We start from the raw sequence: 15,035 nt of genomic DNA on the forward strand, positions 1-15,035 counted from the left end.
TGCGATTATTTTTTAAGGTCTTTGTCTTCTGTATTATTAAACAAAGACAAGCAATACATCATATAGTATGGCCAATACTATATTACATTAATTTTAAACTGTTCTTTCCTGGAAGACAGACCTCTGTTATGATGACATGAGGTGATGCATGAATTGATGACTGACATTTTTATTTAACTTCTTCAATCACAACAGTATATTTGAACATACACAATAGTTTATTTTTAGCTTACAAACATCTGAGCATAAAGTGCTGACAAGGAACCCTGGTGTAAACATTAAAATGAAAGTCAGTACAATGTGCAGATTGCAGAAATATACATAAACAAAATCAGTGGCTTTACCACACTCAGTTTTTCGACATCTGTGAACTACTAGACAGTCATTCAATTAAAAAATAATATTAAATAAATAAAACTAATAAATAAAAAATACACACATCTTACTGATCTCTGCAGTCAGTAACATTACACATAAAGTGCAAACATAATAGCAATTGTATAAACACACACACAAACACGCCTTTAAAGTTTAAAGGCGTGAAATTGGACGGTCTAGCCTTCTGATTAGCGTCACCGCTGTCTCGGTGGAGTTTAATAAACTCGGCCGTCTGCTTCTTGCTATCTAAAATATAACCAGACACTGGCGTAAATTCTCGACTGTCTCATACTTCTGTTTAATAAGTTTTCTGTTTGACGTTTAGTCAGCTGTGTGAAAACCAAGGAGGAACCCACCCGGGGGATTAATAAAGTTTTATTTTATCTAATCTAATAACTTTAATCTCAGCCAAACCGATTTACTCACGAACAAACAAAACACTGAAAAAAGCCCAACAATAACATTTTTAGGTTGTCTAAGTGACTTATATATTACGTTTAACCCGAGCAGAGAAACTCCGCGGTGATCTGAAAATGATGTGCCGGGAGTTGTGCCGTTCTCGGCCGCATCAGTAACCCTCGAGCTCCCGGCTAGCTGTCGAGCTGGTGGGTAGCAGACGCCTCTGAAAACGTCGAAGCACTTTTGCAAATATGGGATATCTTGATAAACCGAGCAGATATTCGATGTTTACACAACTACTTTCTCGCCTGAAAATATTTTAAAAGTTTATTTTGTGACCCAGAAAGATTAGTATGAGTAATTTTAAAACTTAATAGCGGCCGCCATTGTTGGAAACTGGAGTTTGGCTGGGCCGCGCTATGAATTCTGGGATATGGTAGTAATTTGGACAGCCTTCGGCGCGTCACTGTGACGTAATCGGTCTACAAATGCGGCATCAGGAGGATGCAGCCCATGAATTTGGACATGTCCAGAGTATAATCGCAGCCTTTGCGGTTAGAAAATTGCACTTGATCATGTCGCAATATTATCACAAATGCGATATATCGTTCAGCCCTACTAGATATATTTGCAGACCAGTGACATCCTTCCCATCCTGGCCCTTGCAATACCACTTCTAAACTGCAGCAGCCTCCTTCACCTAATGATCCACACGGCAAAATCGGATAAGAAACATAAAAGCACAATCCTTAAAGGCGCTTTAAAACTGCATTACTTTAATGACCACCAGGGGGCAACTCGTGTGACGCGAAATAGCTTCTTCCTCAGGTTCCTTGCTCTGTGACATCAGTAAACACTTAGCAATAAAGCATTAAAATGAGCACAGCTGCAATTTGGCTGTTTACAACTTTATACAACTCTTCTCATACAGCTATGAATTATTTACATTTTATACAGAAAGTGTTTTTCAGTGTTTGTTGTCCGCATACTCTGGCCAATGAAATGTTATTTGTAACTCAGTGAGCCAGCACACAATTAATGAGCCAGTCAGTCAGCTAGTGAGTCAGTCTGGTGCCTGGAACCCGAGCCAGCAGAACTATCTATAGTTTTTGGAAGTGGGAGGGTGAGAGAAAGAGGGAAAGAGACTATCATTTTACTTTGTCGCTGTCTCTTTCTATCTCTCTCTCTCCCCCTCTCCCTTGGTTCGTTAGGCTACACTTTGTAGGGTGGAAGAGGGTTTTTGTAGTCAGGATTGGTGCATGTGTGTGTGCAAAACGGAGAGGAAACTAAAATGTGTATGTGAGTGAATGTGTCATTCAAAGTGCGAATGGGACTGGGAAGAGAAAGCAGAGAAGCAGGTGTGAATGTGTATATGAGGAGGCAAACAATGGCCTTAACTCGCCTCTGTCTTCTCTTCTTCTTCCTGCCTTTTGCCACACTGGGACAACGCTACCAAACTCATCAAAAACTTCAACAACAATCGCAACAACTTCATCTTGGGAACCATGGTAGCTTCAGTCCAACCTGCCACTTGAGTCAAGATGGAGAGCTGCTGTGTGATCAGTGTTGGCCTGGCTACACAGGACCACGATGCGACAGGTAACACACAGTCAAAGCGCTTAGAAACGGTGAAAGGTCTGACACAACTCTGCCTGAACTATGTGCCTAATTTTCACCTTAGCCCAGCTAAGTTCATTATTATTTAATTAAATGACACTGTCAGAAACACACATCTATTAGTGTAATGCATTCAAACCAGCAAAGTATGTTTCATGACCAAATAGTGGCACTATTAGATGTATCCAACTCTAAGTACTAGAAAGTAAACCAGACTTATAGTCAGTTGTTAATTTTGTTTTTTAATGAAAATGGAGAAACTACTGCTCATTAACTGTTTCTTGAGTACTCTGTCTCATTGTCCATCTATTTTATTAGCTGAGTGACATTCTTGTTCCATTAGCTATGGGCTCACCAGTGCAAAACTAATGAGAAAAATATTTCTCTCTGGATGTGAGGCTTGTTGAAACTTCAGGCTATACTGTCATGTTATGACATGCACCGAGTAAATATAGACGTTTCACCACCCAGGCTGACTCAAATACAGTACATTTGGTTTGTATTAAAATAAAACTGCTCATAGTTAAAATTCTAAAGTTCTAATGTGCTGTAAGAGTACTCTTCATTATGTTTGTTTTTCATATAAATATATGTGAAAAAGCATTTAATAAACTTCAGACAAAGCCTTGTTCTTGCTTTTTGCTAGATGGAAGGGGCCTACCGGATGTTTGATGTGCTGATCTGATTCATGTTTTGTTTTTGTAAGCTTTTATGAGCTTCTTTAGTGACAAGTTTTTGGAAGTATTTTTTCTTCTTCTTTTTTCTGGCAACCCAGAAGCTGTTTTCTGTTGTATAAATTTATAAATCTTTAATAAACTCAGTTGTTTGCACTGTCGTCACATAGCAAAAGAACATCATTAATCATAAAAAGTGTTTGCCCTGGGCATGTGCTGATTTCTTACATTCTTAAAAATTGGTGTCTAAAGCTCAAAATGTGTTCGTAGTAATCATGTTCTATAATCAAACTAGTGCACTTCTCAAACACATTAATTCATCTTCTTTTATTAGATAACCTATGGCAAATTTAGAATTGCCAATTACCCTTACTCATGCATGTGTTTAGTCTGTGGGAGGAAGCCAGAGATGGGTGCCCAGGGAGAACCCATGCAAGCATTAGGAGAATATGCAAACACCACACTGAAGGTCCACAGTAGGCAGCTTGATTCAAACATAGGACCTTCTTGCTGTGAGGCATCAGTGCTAACTACTGTACTACTGAACTGCTCTTCAAATCTCATAGTTCTATTTTGTAAAGCAAATGATTCAGTCTTGGGCCTGAAACATTCTTAACCTCTTATTCTCGAACTTTAAATGGGTAATAGGCCAGTTCACTGGCTTGGAGGCAGTTTTGGAAGGGAAGCAGGCAAATGGGTCACTTTTTAGAAGTAAAATTGGTGCTGTAGGAGGAACTGAACACCAGGTTCAGGCACCCGACATTCATCAGACCCAAGAGGTTGGTATAGACAGAAGGACAGACCGTGTGTAACAATGCCCCTGCTTAACCAGCTAGCCCTAATGGCACTGGAAGGTTGGGCCCATCCTTGGAAACAAAAGCCATGAGTGCCATGAGAGTGTGCACATCTTGGTAACAGTAGCAAATATTCAGTTAACAAATTTAAAGGTCGAATCTTGGCTGCTCGTTTGAGGGGAACGTATCAACCATGATGTAAACCACTGAGTTTCTGGTGTTTGCCATTGAAGTCAACTGACCACTGTCTCTAATGCCGCATAGATTAGTGTTTACATTTTCAGCTTTTACAGCTTTTACAGATATGCAAGGATATGTTCATATGTTTTTCTTAATGAGAGTAACAGATTAATAAAACAACTTAATATTGGCATATTTACACTGTTATTTATAAACAGTCTCAGTCTCAAACATTTGGGCTAATATGATGACAAATTCTGCAGTTGCAGTTACCCGAGCTTTTCTATTTGTTGCTGCTGGAGGATGCGGCGCCTCAGTTTGCTGTCCTGAATAGTATGCATGCCATGCATTCCACATCAGAATCTCTCTGTCTGCCTTTGAGTCTTTTTATAAACCTCATTTGCCACTGGAAAGTAAACTGACTCATTGCCAGCTCTGTCTGTCATAGAGTAGCATCTGCACCACATTGCTTTCCAGCCACTGTGCAATATGGCCTCGTGCTGGAACGTGGCCCAACCAATACAATTTGACTCCTCCACCTTTCCAATCTACTTCTGTGTCCGTGTATTAATGAGTGACCACATGGTGCAGTCTGTGTTTTTAATTAATCCTAAAGTAGGAAAAAGCTCATAATATAGTAAACATTCCTTGTTGCTGCTTTTAAATGAATTTAGAAGATGGTGTTTAATTTTGGGGAGTCTGTGTGTGCCTGTACATGTTTATCTTTTGTGCCTGTGTGCCGGTAAATTTATGGATCTGCAGCTGAATATACAGAAGGCATCTGTGTATACATTCTCCTATCCACATGCATGTGTTGTTTTGATCTCACACTGCACAGTCTCATAACGCACAGGAGCTGATGTAATGGGAAATATTTTATTACTAATGACAGCATTAAGTAGGTAATCAGCAGTTGGTGTTTCTTGTTCTATTAGTCTAATTGATACCTGCTATGCACTACCTGCCATTACACTTCATTATCTACAGTGCTTTTGTTGTTGTTTGTGGTAATTAATTGTAATGCGCCAATTTGTCTGTATTATGGGCTTTAACAAAATAAGCTGGTCTATTCCGCCCATGCTAATAGACTATCCACTCACTGCTAAGTGATTCTGCTTTTCAATTTCCTGTCCATAAACAGTCATTTAGAATATAGCTGAAAGCTCTTTATTGCAGCTGCTTAACAAATGTAGGTTAAAACACTTTGAGTCACGGGGTGCTATTTAGGGTGTGCCAGTATGTTAATGGTCTTGCAGATAAGGTCTTTCATTTGTCATGTTAGGTGCTTGCTGCCAACTAGCTGATATGATGGATATAATGTACTTTAATCGATCACCCTCTCATCTAGAATGCAGAGGGATTAAAGTGAGGGTTATTGTTAATGTTGTCGTAATACTACTTATTGATGTTAATGTTAAGAGATGTGCAAATGTAATCATATGTCAAGCTTCGCTGTACGTGTGAGTAAAAGTAGAAACTGTAACACGGAGGCTGCTGGAGGCTCCAAAGTAACATTCAAAAATAGAAATGAAGACTCCAGGAATTAAGTATCTGTTACTTAATTGACGCATTTTAATTGACGTATTTAAATACCTTGTCTCTATGCCGGTTTATGGAGTTTGTCTCAGCTACTCCTCACATGACTGCAGGTGACTAAATGAGTAAATGAGTGGAATAGTCAGTTCACATGGGATTGTTGCTAGTAGTATTAAAATGAGTGTTGGCAGAGCATTAGTTCAGCATTACTAGATAGCAGCAGATTAATTGGTGCTTTGGTTTTAATGAAACTTTTCAGTGCAAAGTTCAGACAATTACTGTATATTGGATTTGATTGACAGTGGCCTGTTAGCAGCAGCAGCACCATCGCAGTTATCATCAAACTTGAAACAGCCCTCTTCAACCCGGGGATGACACCACAAAGAAATGCGTTTAATCAGAAGCTTTTTGTGAACTACGAAAAGTACTCTGACAACGTTTTATGGCTTACTTTGTACTTCATTGAACGTTATAGTAAAAAGCTGATTCCAAAAATGATTTCCAGGTGCTGTTAAAGCACTATAGTTTTTCACATAGCTAATTGTTAATTCAGGATTGAGGATTTAAGCTTGTTCTTTTATGAGGAAATTAGTCTAAACTGGTTGATGGTGTGAATTTGAGCATTGTTTTAGTGTCGTTCTGTTTTAGCCTGTGTTGGAATGATTAAAAAAAGCCTTTAACAGTTTTATTGACAGTGGAGACGAACATAATTAATGATTATATTAAGAAGAAACTGAGCATTTATTCCCCTGTTGTCGACTCTCCATTCATCACTCTGAGAATACAACGCGACTGTTACGATCCAAGCCCATCTGCCCTTCTCTATCTCTCTTTACAAGTTATGCCATACATTTCCTCCACACTCTGATGATTTTGACCAGGTGTTTAACCCCTCCAAAAATATCAACTTCAATCACGCTAGACTAGCCACTATAAATACCTTCACTTCCTCTTGAGGCCCAAGTAACTACACGTATGCATGACTAGAATAGAAGCCCTAACATCGGAATTCATCTCGCATATAAGACTAAATACAAACAGCTCATCTCAACTCAAGAAATAAAAATGCTGCCAGTAAAACTGGGAAGATGTGCAGACATGCTTCAGAAACATACATGTGCACATACACACACACTCGGAGTGGGAAGGAAAGCTAATAAACCAGTTCTATTGAGTACCAAGGAGGGTCAGTGGTAATAATGGCTGGCTGCTCTTGACGCTTTCCCTCACTCTGTCCTTTCCTACCCTCCACCCCCACCCACACCCCCTCTCTAAATTCAATTCTCTTTTCAATGTGAAGACCTTTCCCCTCTCTCCATCTCCCTCTCTTCTCTCATCTGATCGCTCTCCCTCCTCCCTTTCACTTTTCTCTGTCCCTCTTCCTCTCCTCTTTCATCTCAATTCCCTTTTCAGCCTGTAGAGCCTGAGCTCAGCTTTGGCCAGCCTTATTTGGTTTCAGCGGCTCGTGTGACAGCGCCGCTTTCTCAGGTTAATATATTTCCCAGGCCTTGGCCATCTTCCTTTTTATTAATCGAATGAAGTTATTGAAAAAGCAAAATATTGAAATCCTGAACTGGTTTGACAGTTAACACATTTACTTGTTCTTGATCAAGAGTCCTAACGACCCTTTGGAATGTTTGTATCCATGAATGATGCTTAAAAAAATAAAGAATCCATCACAAAAACATCACTTGGTTTTTAAGACCACCTGTCATAGAAAAAAACAACACAAACTAAACATTTGCTGAACTGAACTGATGTTTTTATACCAAAATTTGAGCACAAATTTGAAAAATAAATCAAGAATAATGTTTCCACAATGCAAGTTAAAAACTATAATTTAGCATCTTAATCAAAAAATAAAGTGCTTTAATTCTTTCCCCACTTTTTTTTTTTTGTAAAATATCAAATTTGAAAATTCACGGATAATAATAATTAGGATTTAATATATCATTTTGATTAAAGACCTTAAAGAGCGCACCCTGGTGGATTCACCAATGCGGAAGCATAAAAAATGATTTATTGTTAATTTAGGACAGCTGTGGCATAAACCTTACTATGGCTGGTGGACGAAAAAAATAGGTTAAAATAGGTTATATGTTTTTTATGATTTTGGTTTTTAACGTTACAAATAAATTTGAAATGAACATTGCAGGGGTTTTTTTCGTAGTCTGACTTTTTGTTTCCAGTTTATAAATGTAGTTCAGACAGCAATGCTTTTATTTGAGTAATAGCTGGGCAGCCTGCAGTAAACATCCTGAAGTTCACTGCCTAAAGCCATTAAATCTCCATTTTAAAAAAAAATGTCTTCAAGGGTTTACTTTTATAAACTTTAATTTCTATGCCCTTTCATTTCTGTGGGTTTGCCCTGTAGCTCTTTGGGTGTTTATATTTATGTAATGGGAGTGTACGTATATGAATAATTCAGCTGGACTGGTATCTAAGCAGTTTAACTGGTCAAACAAATTATATAACAGTGCTCATAGTTCCTGTGGACATTTGCTGATGATTTTTAGTTCTTGTGTAGATAGAGACTGGATTTTGGCTTCTGTGATAGTTTGGCGCTTTAATGAGTAATTGTGTATTCAAAGTGTTTTATAATACTGGTGCTAGAAGCTGAAGTAAACAATACTTATATTTACCTGCTTTTACCTGCTGACTCATACGCAGTAGTTGTTAGATGCGAAAGAAAGATAGAAGACAAGGTGACCCACTGTGTATTTTCTTTCAAACTTGAAAGCTGAGGGGGAAAAACATATTTTCAAGTGTTATTTGGGATATAAAAGCAGAGCAAAACTGTATTTTAAAGATATTAGTGCAATACCTGCTCCTTCAGTAACAGAGAGAGGGAGAATAACAGGATGGCATCTTGTTGGTGCAGCTCGAAAGGGTAAAGCTTGGATGTTAATCAGGGTTGAGGCATTTTAAAAGCTCCTGTATGTCGAATTTTATAGTTAGACAACTTCTGCTGCTGGTATAAGAGTTGGTATGTAGAAAATGTGACAGTTTTTACAGTCAGTTTCAGCCCAGTCATCCTCAGTGGTGCTTTTTAATGCTACCTCTAGGAGTCAGAAACTTGACAGATTACAAGTAAAAATCTGCAAAAACCTTGATGCAGAAAAATATTTGTGGGTTCACTGGCATGTCTTCTATCTGCATTGTACAAAATATTTCACCTTATTCTCTTATTATTACGTCTCCCCCAGGAAGCTGATCGGTTAAAGATGATGTGAAACTGATTTATCCATCTCTTGGTATCTCCACTGATTCTCAGATGTTCCAATGGATACTATGGTCAGCCCACTGTACCAGGGGGATCCTGCAGACTTTGTGATTGCAATGGCAACCTGGACCTTTCCATACCTGGGAGCTGCGATCCAAATACAGGCCGGTGTCTGCGGTGTCGCCAGGGTTATGGTGGCAAATCTTGTGACAGCTGCGCTGCAGGTTATTATGGAGACGCCATCATAGCAAAAGATTGCCAACGTAAGTAAGACGACAAAAATTTAAACAGAAATCAAACAACTGATATACAGTCATGGGAAAAATGAAAGCTTCTGTTGAGCTTTGTCTCTTGCTTGTTGCATGGCCCAATTTCAGACAGGCTTTAGCAGTTGTACAGATGGACTCACATCAGTATTATAGATATGTTTATTTTGTTATTAGTATCATTATTATTAATAGTAGTAGTTGTGGTGGTGGTGGTGTATACTAGTTGTAGTATTCGGTGTTAAGATATTTTTAAATTTTCTAACACGGCCAAAGCTTCATAATTTGTTTGTACTTATTTTGTGATGCAGTTCTAAATTTGGACATAAAATACAGACAGTTTCATGAATGAAATTACTCATTTGATTTTAATCATTTGTGCACCAAACATTCACTCTCTGATCTAGAGCTAATTTTGCTGGTACATCCACTCCAAGGAAGACTATTGTGAATCTTTTCATTTGTAAATAATCTTTCTCGCTTTCGAATGATAGCTTTCAAATGGTTTGAAAATGGCTTCATAACCCTTCTCAGATTTATGGGCAGCAAAAGTTGCTTCTTTAAAATAATTTCTTTTCTCCTTGGCATTGTGTTAACACACACTTGAATGCTCCACACCAACAAGCTGCCAAAACCTCTGCTTTTATATCAGTGGTCACACTTGCTGATGATCAATTAATCAAATGCATTTGACTAGCTGTACTCAGCTGCTACTTACCCTCTTAAGTCCCATGGAATCAGGCAGTTCTTCTGCATTTTATCTTAGCCTTTGTTAAATAAATAATATTAATAGCTGCTAAGGATCAGATCTGATTTGATATCTAAAACCTTAGAACTGAAGGATAATGTTCTTTCTTTTTACCATGAAGGTATGTTAGTTTATATCGCTGTAGTATTTCAGTAGTTTTCAAACTTTTTGTGGCCAAGGCACACAAAAATGTCTGCACGGTGACATTTTATCAGTTGTTTTTTTGATTACACAGTCAGACGAAGGCACTTCTTCTTGTGGCATCTAACATGATATTTGGTTACCTGGTTGTTCCTGATACAGTCTCATAATTCCCACCATCCAGCAACTGCATGAATTGACCTAGTTGTCTTTGACAGAAGGCCTTAAGATGTTTTTTATTTCCTTCTGTGCATAAAGAGTATAAACATAGCATACTTAGACTTAACTTCAGACATACCGGTAAACCCCAGCACACCATTTGTGAAGCTCTGGTCTAGAGGAAAAATAAAACCCACACGTGCATCGGGTCTGAGTGCATTTACACTGCAAGCACTATTCACACACATTGGTGTTCACTTGCAGGGGAAATTTTAGAATTTCATTATCCTGTCCGTGGACATTTGGACCATAGACCACTAACAGAGCCACAGGGATGCCTGACTTGGTGTATATATCCAGACATCAAGTAAAAATCTGATTCATCTGTTTTGGTGTAAACAGCACAAATTTAATGTTCTCAGTTCTAAATTTGTTTGCATGTTGTTCTAAATCACATACAGATCTGTTTATTTCACAATGGGACCTCACTGAAATCTGAATTCATCTCACTCTTGCGTCGCTCATATATCTCGAAGGTGCTGGAGATTACCTGCTCTGGAGTACGCGCTGGAAAACAAACCCCACAGAGGTTTTATGAGCTTTGATAGTTTGTAGTTGCTACAGTGCAGACAAATAAAAAACAGAGCAGACATTGAAACTTTGAAAAGATTTTTTTGTTTTTTGCTTTTTTAGACTGAACTAATGTTTTGTTGTCACAGCAGCTGTTGTTTGTCTAAAAGTTACATTGGTCCTCGTTTACGATGGCTATCCACTAAGGTGGCACTTCATTGTATGTTTCAAAAAAATCTCAATTTTTACCATACAAGGTTCTCATCCTTTCATTCTCTCGAGAGGCAGGTCAAAATCTTATCTAAATCATAGTTTGTATAAACATGATAAATTTGCAGCCCTCATTTTTAAAATTTCAAAATTGATCACTTTGGTGACTCCTAGTGTCAGAAAGAGACACTGCACGCCACTGCGTCGCATCCCCAGCGTGACCCCTGGTAAAAGTGACATATTGACAGGACCCATCTGTCAGTAAAGAGTTTATTATCATAATGATTTTAAAGAACCTGCAATAAAAAATAACACTCAGGGCCTTAAAGATGGAAAATATAATTTGGTTTTCCTTCATTATAGAGAAAGTCAGCAGTGCAGCTTGTGGGTCTCAGCAGGGTGTCTCACTGTAGAACACAATTTCTTTATGAAACTCAGTTTTAGCTAAATGATACTTTTAAGCCTTTCTCTGAAACATTCAGTGGATTGTACGCCATCTGGAGCGCGCCTGTATGTGTGTGTGTGTGTGTGCATCAACGAGCAGCTGTGCTAGTGGGAGGTGTGATGTTGGAGCAGCCCACTGACTCCCAGCTGTGTTTAAGATTTAAAATAAACACTATACCTGTAAAAATGAGGTGGTGAGAGTGGAAGAGAAAGAAAGAGATGACAGCGAATACAGATGGCACTTGTTTGTGAAAATCTTCATTAAAACCTTTTTTTCTTTTTTTTTTAAAAAAGAAAAAAAAAGAAGACAGTGGTGTGGGTGGGTGTGGGGAGGGTGGGGTAGGGGAGACAGATCAGCAGAAAGACACTTCACAGTGAGCGATAGACAGGCGGACTGATAAACAGACAGATAAAACTGTCAGCCCAGCACAAAAGCAGGCAGACAGGCTGACAGAGGGTATTAATGTGTATTTGATAGTTCATTGTTCTGTAGTTGTTTCCCCTCTCCACCCAGCTAAATGGTTATTGATTAATCAGCCTGATCTATTGCTCTTCCACAGTGCTGATCGGCTGCTTGTGTCTGGGAGATGGAGAGTTGTTATTGATCCTGCATGAATGACAAAAGACCACCAAGAATTATTAAAACACAACAGCTCTCTCTCTTGCTCCCTCTTCTTCTGCCAGTCTACCTCTCTCTCGCTCTCTCTGTGACTGCTTCCCTCTCCCTGCTGCTCCCAGTCTTAATGAATTTTATTGAGTGGAGCAGGAGAGTTCAGGCCGAGTCCATTTGCGCACTATTAGACTGTAAAAATCCTTTACTTTTTCTTTTGATGTCAGAGTTCTCATCTTCAGCCATTTTCGCCGCAGCCTTTTTGTGTCTCCCCCCTTTAATAGTGTTTCGCTTTAATTCTGCTGGAGAATTGAAAATGGTTTAATTTTGCAAGCAAACTTGGCCACAAACCAATTTGTCTGAGGAATAAATTTCAAGAGAACTCCTCTGAGACCATTTCTCACATGGGGGGGGAATTCATTTGAAAGTTGTAGAAAAGATATGTCAATTGCTCCGTCGCACATTTGTCCATGGGAACAATGTGAGTATATGGTAATTCAATGGCGTAATTACGCTTCCTGTGTATCTGACACTTAATGAATGTTTCATAGATGTTTCTAACAGTTGGTCAATAAACTCTTGAGGGATCTTTGGGAAAACTCACAACTCTAATTTTATCACTCCTAACGGACTATTGAGTGCAGAGGCCCAGGCACTTTTCAAGGGACTGATGGGACCAGAGAAATACTGCAGGAAAATAAAATCCTCAAACAAGTAAGAAGTCTGGACTGACTATGTTTTAGCCAGTTATTTTTTTACATGTACATTAATAGTGCCCCACCATGTATAAGATTCAGACTTCCCTGCCTTATGCTTACTTGACTTCTGGAGATTGCCTGTGGAGACTACTGTACCTGCAAATAATTTCTTTCAAGGGGTTTGTGGCTTGAATTTCTCCAGTTAGACTCCCATCTTGAGCTCTAGATGTGAAAAGGAAATGAGAAACACTTTTCTTTTCTTTTCTTTTCTTTGAGTCAGTCAAACAGCTTAACCCCGGATGCCACCACTTCATGTGCTCAGTGGTCAGTAGAAGTCCCTTTAAAATAGTGCTTGCTGCACTATACCATGAAAAGAAAATGTGGCTTTGGTGGAAAACAGGATGTGCACTCAGTGGAAATCATCTAGATAAAGACTTGTAGAAATTAGAGATGGCACAATACCACTTTTTTATGTCCGATATCGATATCATAAATTTGGATATCTGCCGATACCAATATGAATCCGATATAGTGTTTTTTAATCAATAAAACTGTTTTTTAAATATCTTGCTGCATTTTGTATAAGTTCATACTCAAGTTTAAATAAACAACAACACTAAAGCTATTGTGTTATACCTGTATGTAAAATAAAAATACACTGCACCCAAAATATTTCATAGTTCAGCAATACTGATCAATCTAATAAACTTAAACTTACTCCATCCTTCCTATTCTGGAGTACTTAGCAGGAATATTAAGCAGCCTAACTAATAGGGTTGCAAACTCCCTGCAAAAAAAAAAAAATAGGGAACCACCCCCCCACTTCATGATGCTTAATCAATGTAATCAACTTTAATTTGATGCAGTGTAAAAAAAATGCACACAAATAAATTATTTTTCAAGAATAATTAAATAGATTCAACATCTTTCTTCAACAGAACTGTAGACTGCACAGATGGTATCTTCCCAAAGGAAAAAGTACTATAGCTTACTAGAGTATATTAGACTTAACAGTTACTATATACTGTAATGGACTTCTATACATTTAAATCAGATTAAAACTTTGGGTGTAAGATTCAGATAATTATTTATTAAAAGCTGGACATTTTAAATGAGAATAAGAAAGAAAAGTATGTCTTTGTGCCCCCTTTTCCCTGTTCATGCCCTATCGGCCCCCCTGGCTAAACTTTGCTAGATCCGCCCCTGCACAGTTACCAGCCGTCAGCTACTTAGAAAAGGATCCTGGTGTAGAAAGTAAATAAATTCTAACAACAGCTTATCAAGGTTAAATGTGCTGCTGTTGTTCAGCTGCTGGTTTCCTCTTTCTGGTGCAAAGTGGGCCAAAAACAAAGAAGAGATATGGACTCGCGACAGAAAAGCCGATCAGCTGATCATTAATCAGTTTCATGATTGAAGTAGCAACAGGAGAGGGAGAGAGAAGAGGCAGTCGCTCCATATATTGGTTATTAAGCTTAACGCGGGAATGCTTTACAAACATTCAGAGATGAACTTACACACTTGCTTTACTTCTCTCTGGGATAACTTCCTCGGAGATGAAATGCTGGTTTAGTAGCAGGCTACAAATACACACAGCCGCTCTATCACGTGAGCACACTGCTCTGACGTGCTATGGTTATGAGCCGAGTTACGCTATGTCGCAAGTTTTGTGAGGTGCTTTTTTTGATATTTAAGGGATCGGATTACATTTTTTATTTCTCTCCGATATCCGATCCAGTAATTTATGTCAGTATCGGACCGATACGTAATATCGGATCGGTCCATCTCTAGTAGAAATGTCAGGCAGATAATCATCTAAACCAAATGCCTGGTATAGCTCTGATGCAGGGAGATCCGATGTCAAAAATCTCAAAAAACTTGAGATTGTAACCCTGAAATACATATTACATGTAGTAGTGCAGATAAAACTGGTTGAATTTGGGACCAATCGGATGCCTCATTGATGGAATTGCATCATCTTTTACACAGCAGTTCATATAAAACATGCATTCATAGCATTTAGGCTCTCTAATTCCCATTTTTATTTACATGTTTATCATTTTAAAATTATTATGTAGCACACATGCAAGCAAAACCCTTTGGAGTGATGTGCATTTATGGATAAATGCAATTTTTTTATAGTTGCATTATTGAATAAACACTGTGTTCACTAATATCATTATTCTAATGATAAATGGCAAAGCTAATTAAGGACAGAAGTTATCAAACTAGGATTGGTGATAATCATTAGTTATTTTGAGTCATAAAAATCTCAGTACTGTGGACATGCCTCGATCATGGAGTTACAGACCCCTGGGCACAGATGTTTGATGGGCTTTTGACAGCTTGTTTTAAGGATCAGGCTTGTTTCTCTTTTCTTCAGTAATCAGA

The 15,035-nt window shown here is 38.4% G+C and overlaps 1 protein-coding gene across 5 annotated transcripts in view; it reads left to right on the plus strand.

The window, feature by feature from the left end:
* lama2 (laminin, alpha 2) overlaps nt 1-15,035 on the plus strand; it is a 231,189-nt gene that overhangs the window by 117,867 nt on the left and 98,287 nt on the right. For all 5 annotated transcript variants that reach the window (XM_085382585.1, XM_085382587.1, XM_085382586.1 and 2 more), the window contains exons 20-21: nt 2,290-2,376; nt 8,853-9,064. In XM_085382585.1, coding sequence (XP_085238711.1) covers nt 2,290-2,376; nt 8,853-9,064 — 299 coding nt within the window. The remainder of the gene's footprint in view (nt 1-2,289; nt 2,377-8,852; nt 9,065-15,035) is intronic.

Source organism: Rhamphochromis longiceps, linkage group LG15, assembly GCF_057381845.1.
Source record: "Rhamphochromis longiceps isolate RC_006_pf linkage group LG15, R_longiceps_female_GT1.1, whole genome shotgun sequence".
NCBI classification, from domain to species: domain Eukaryota; kingdom Metazoa; phylum Chordata; class Actinopteri; order Cichliformes; family Cichlidae; genus Rhamphochromis; species Rhamphochromis longiceps.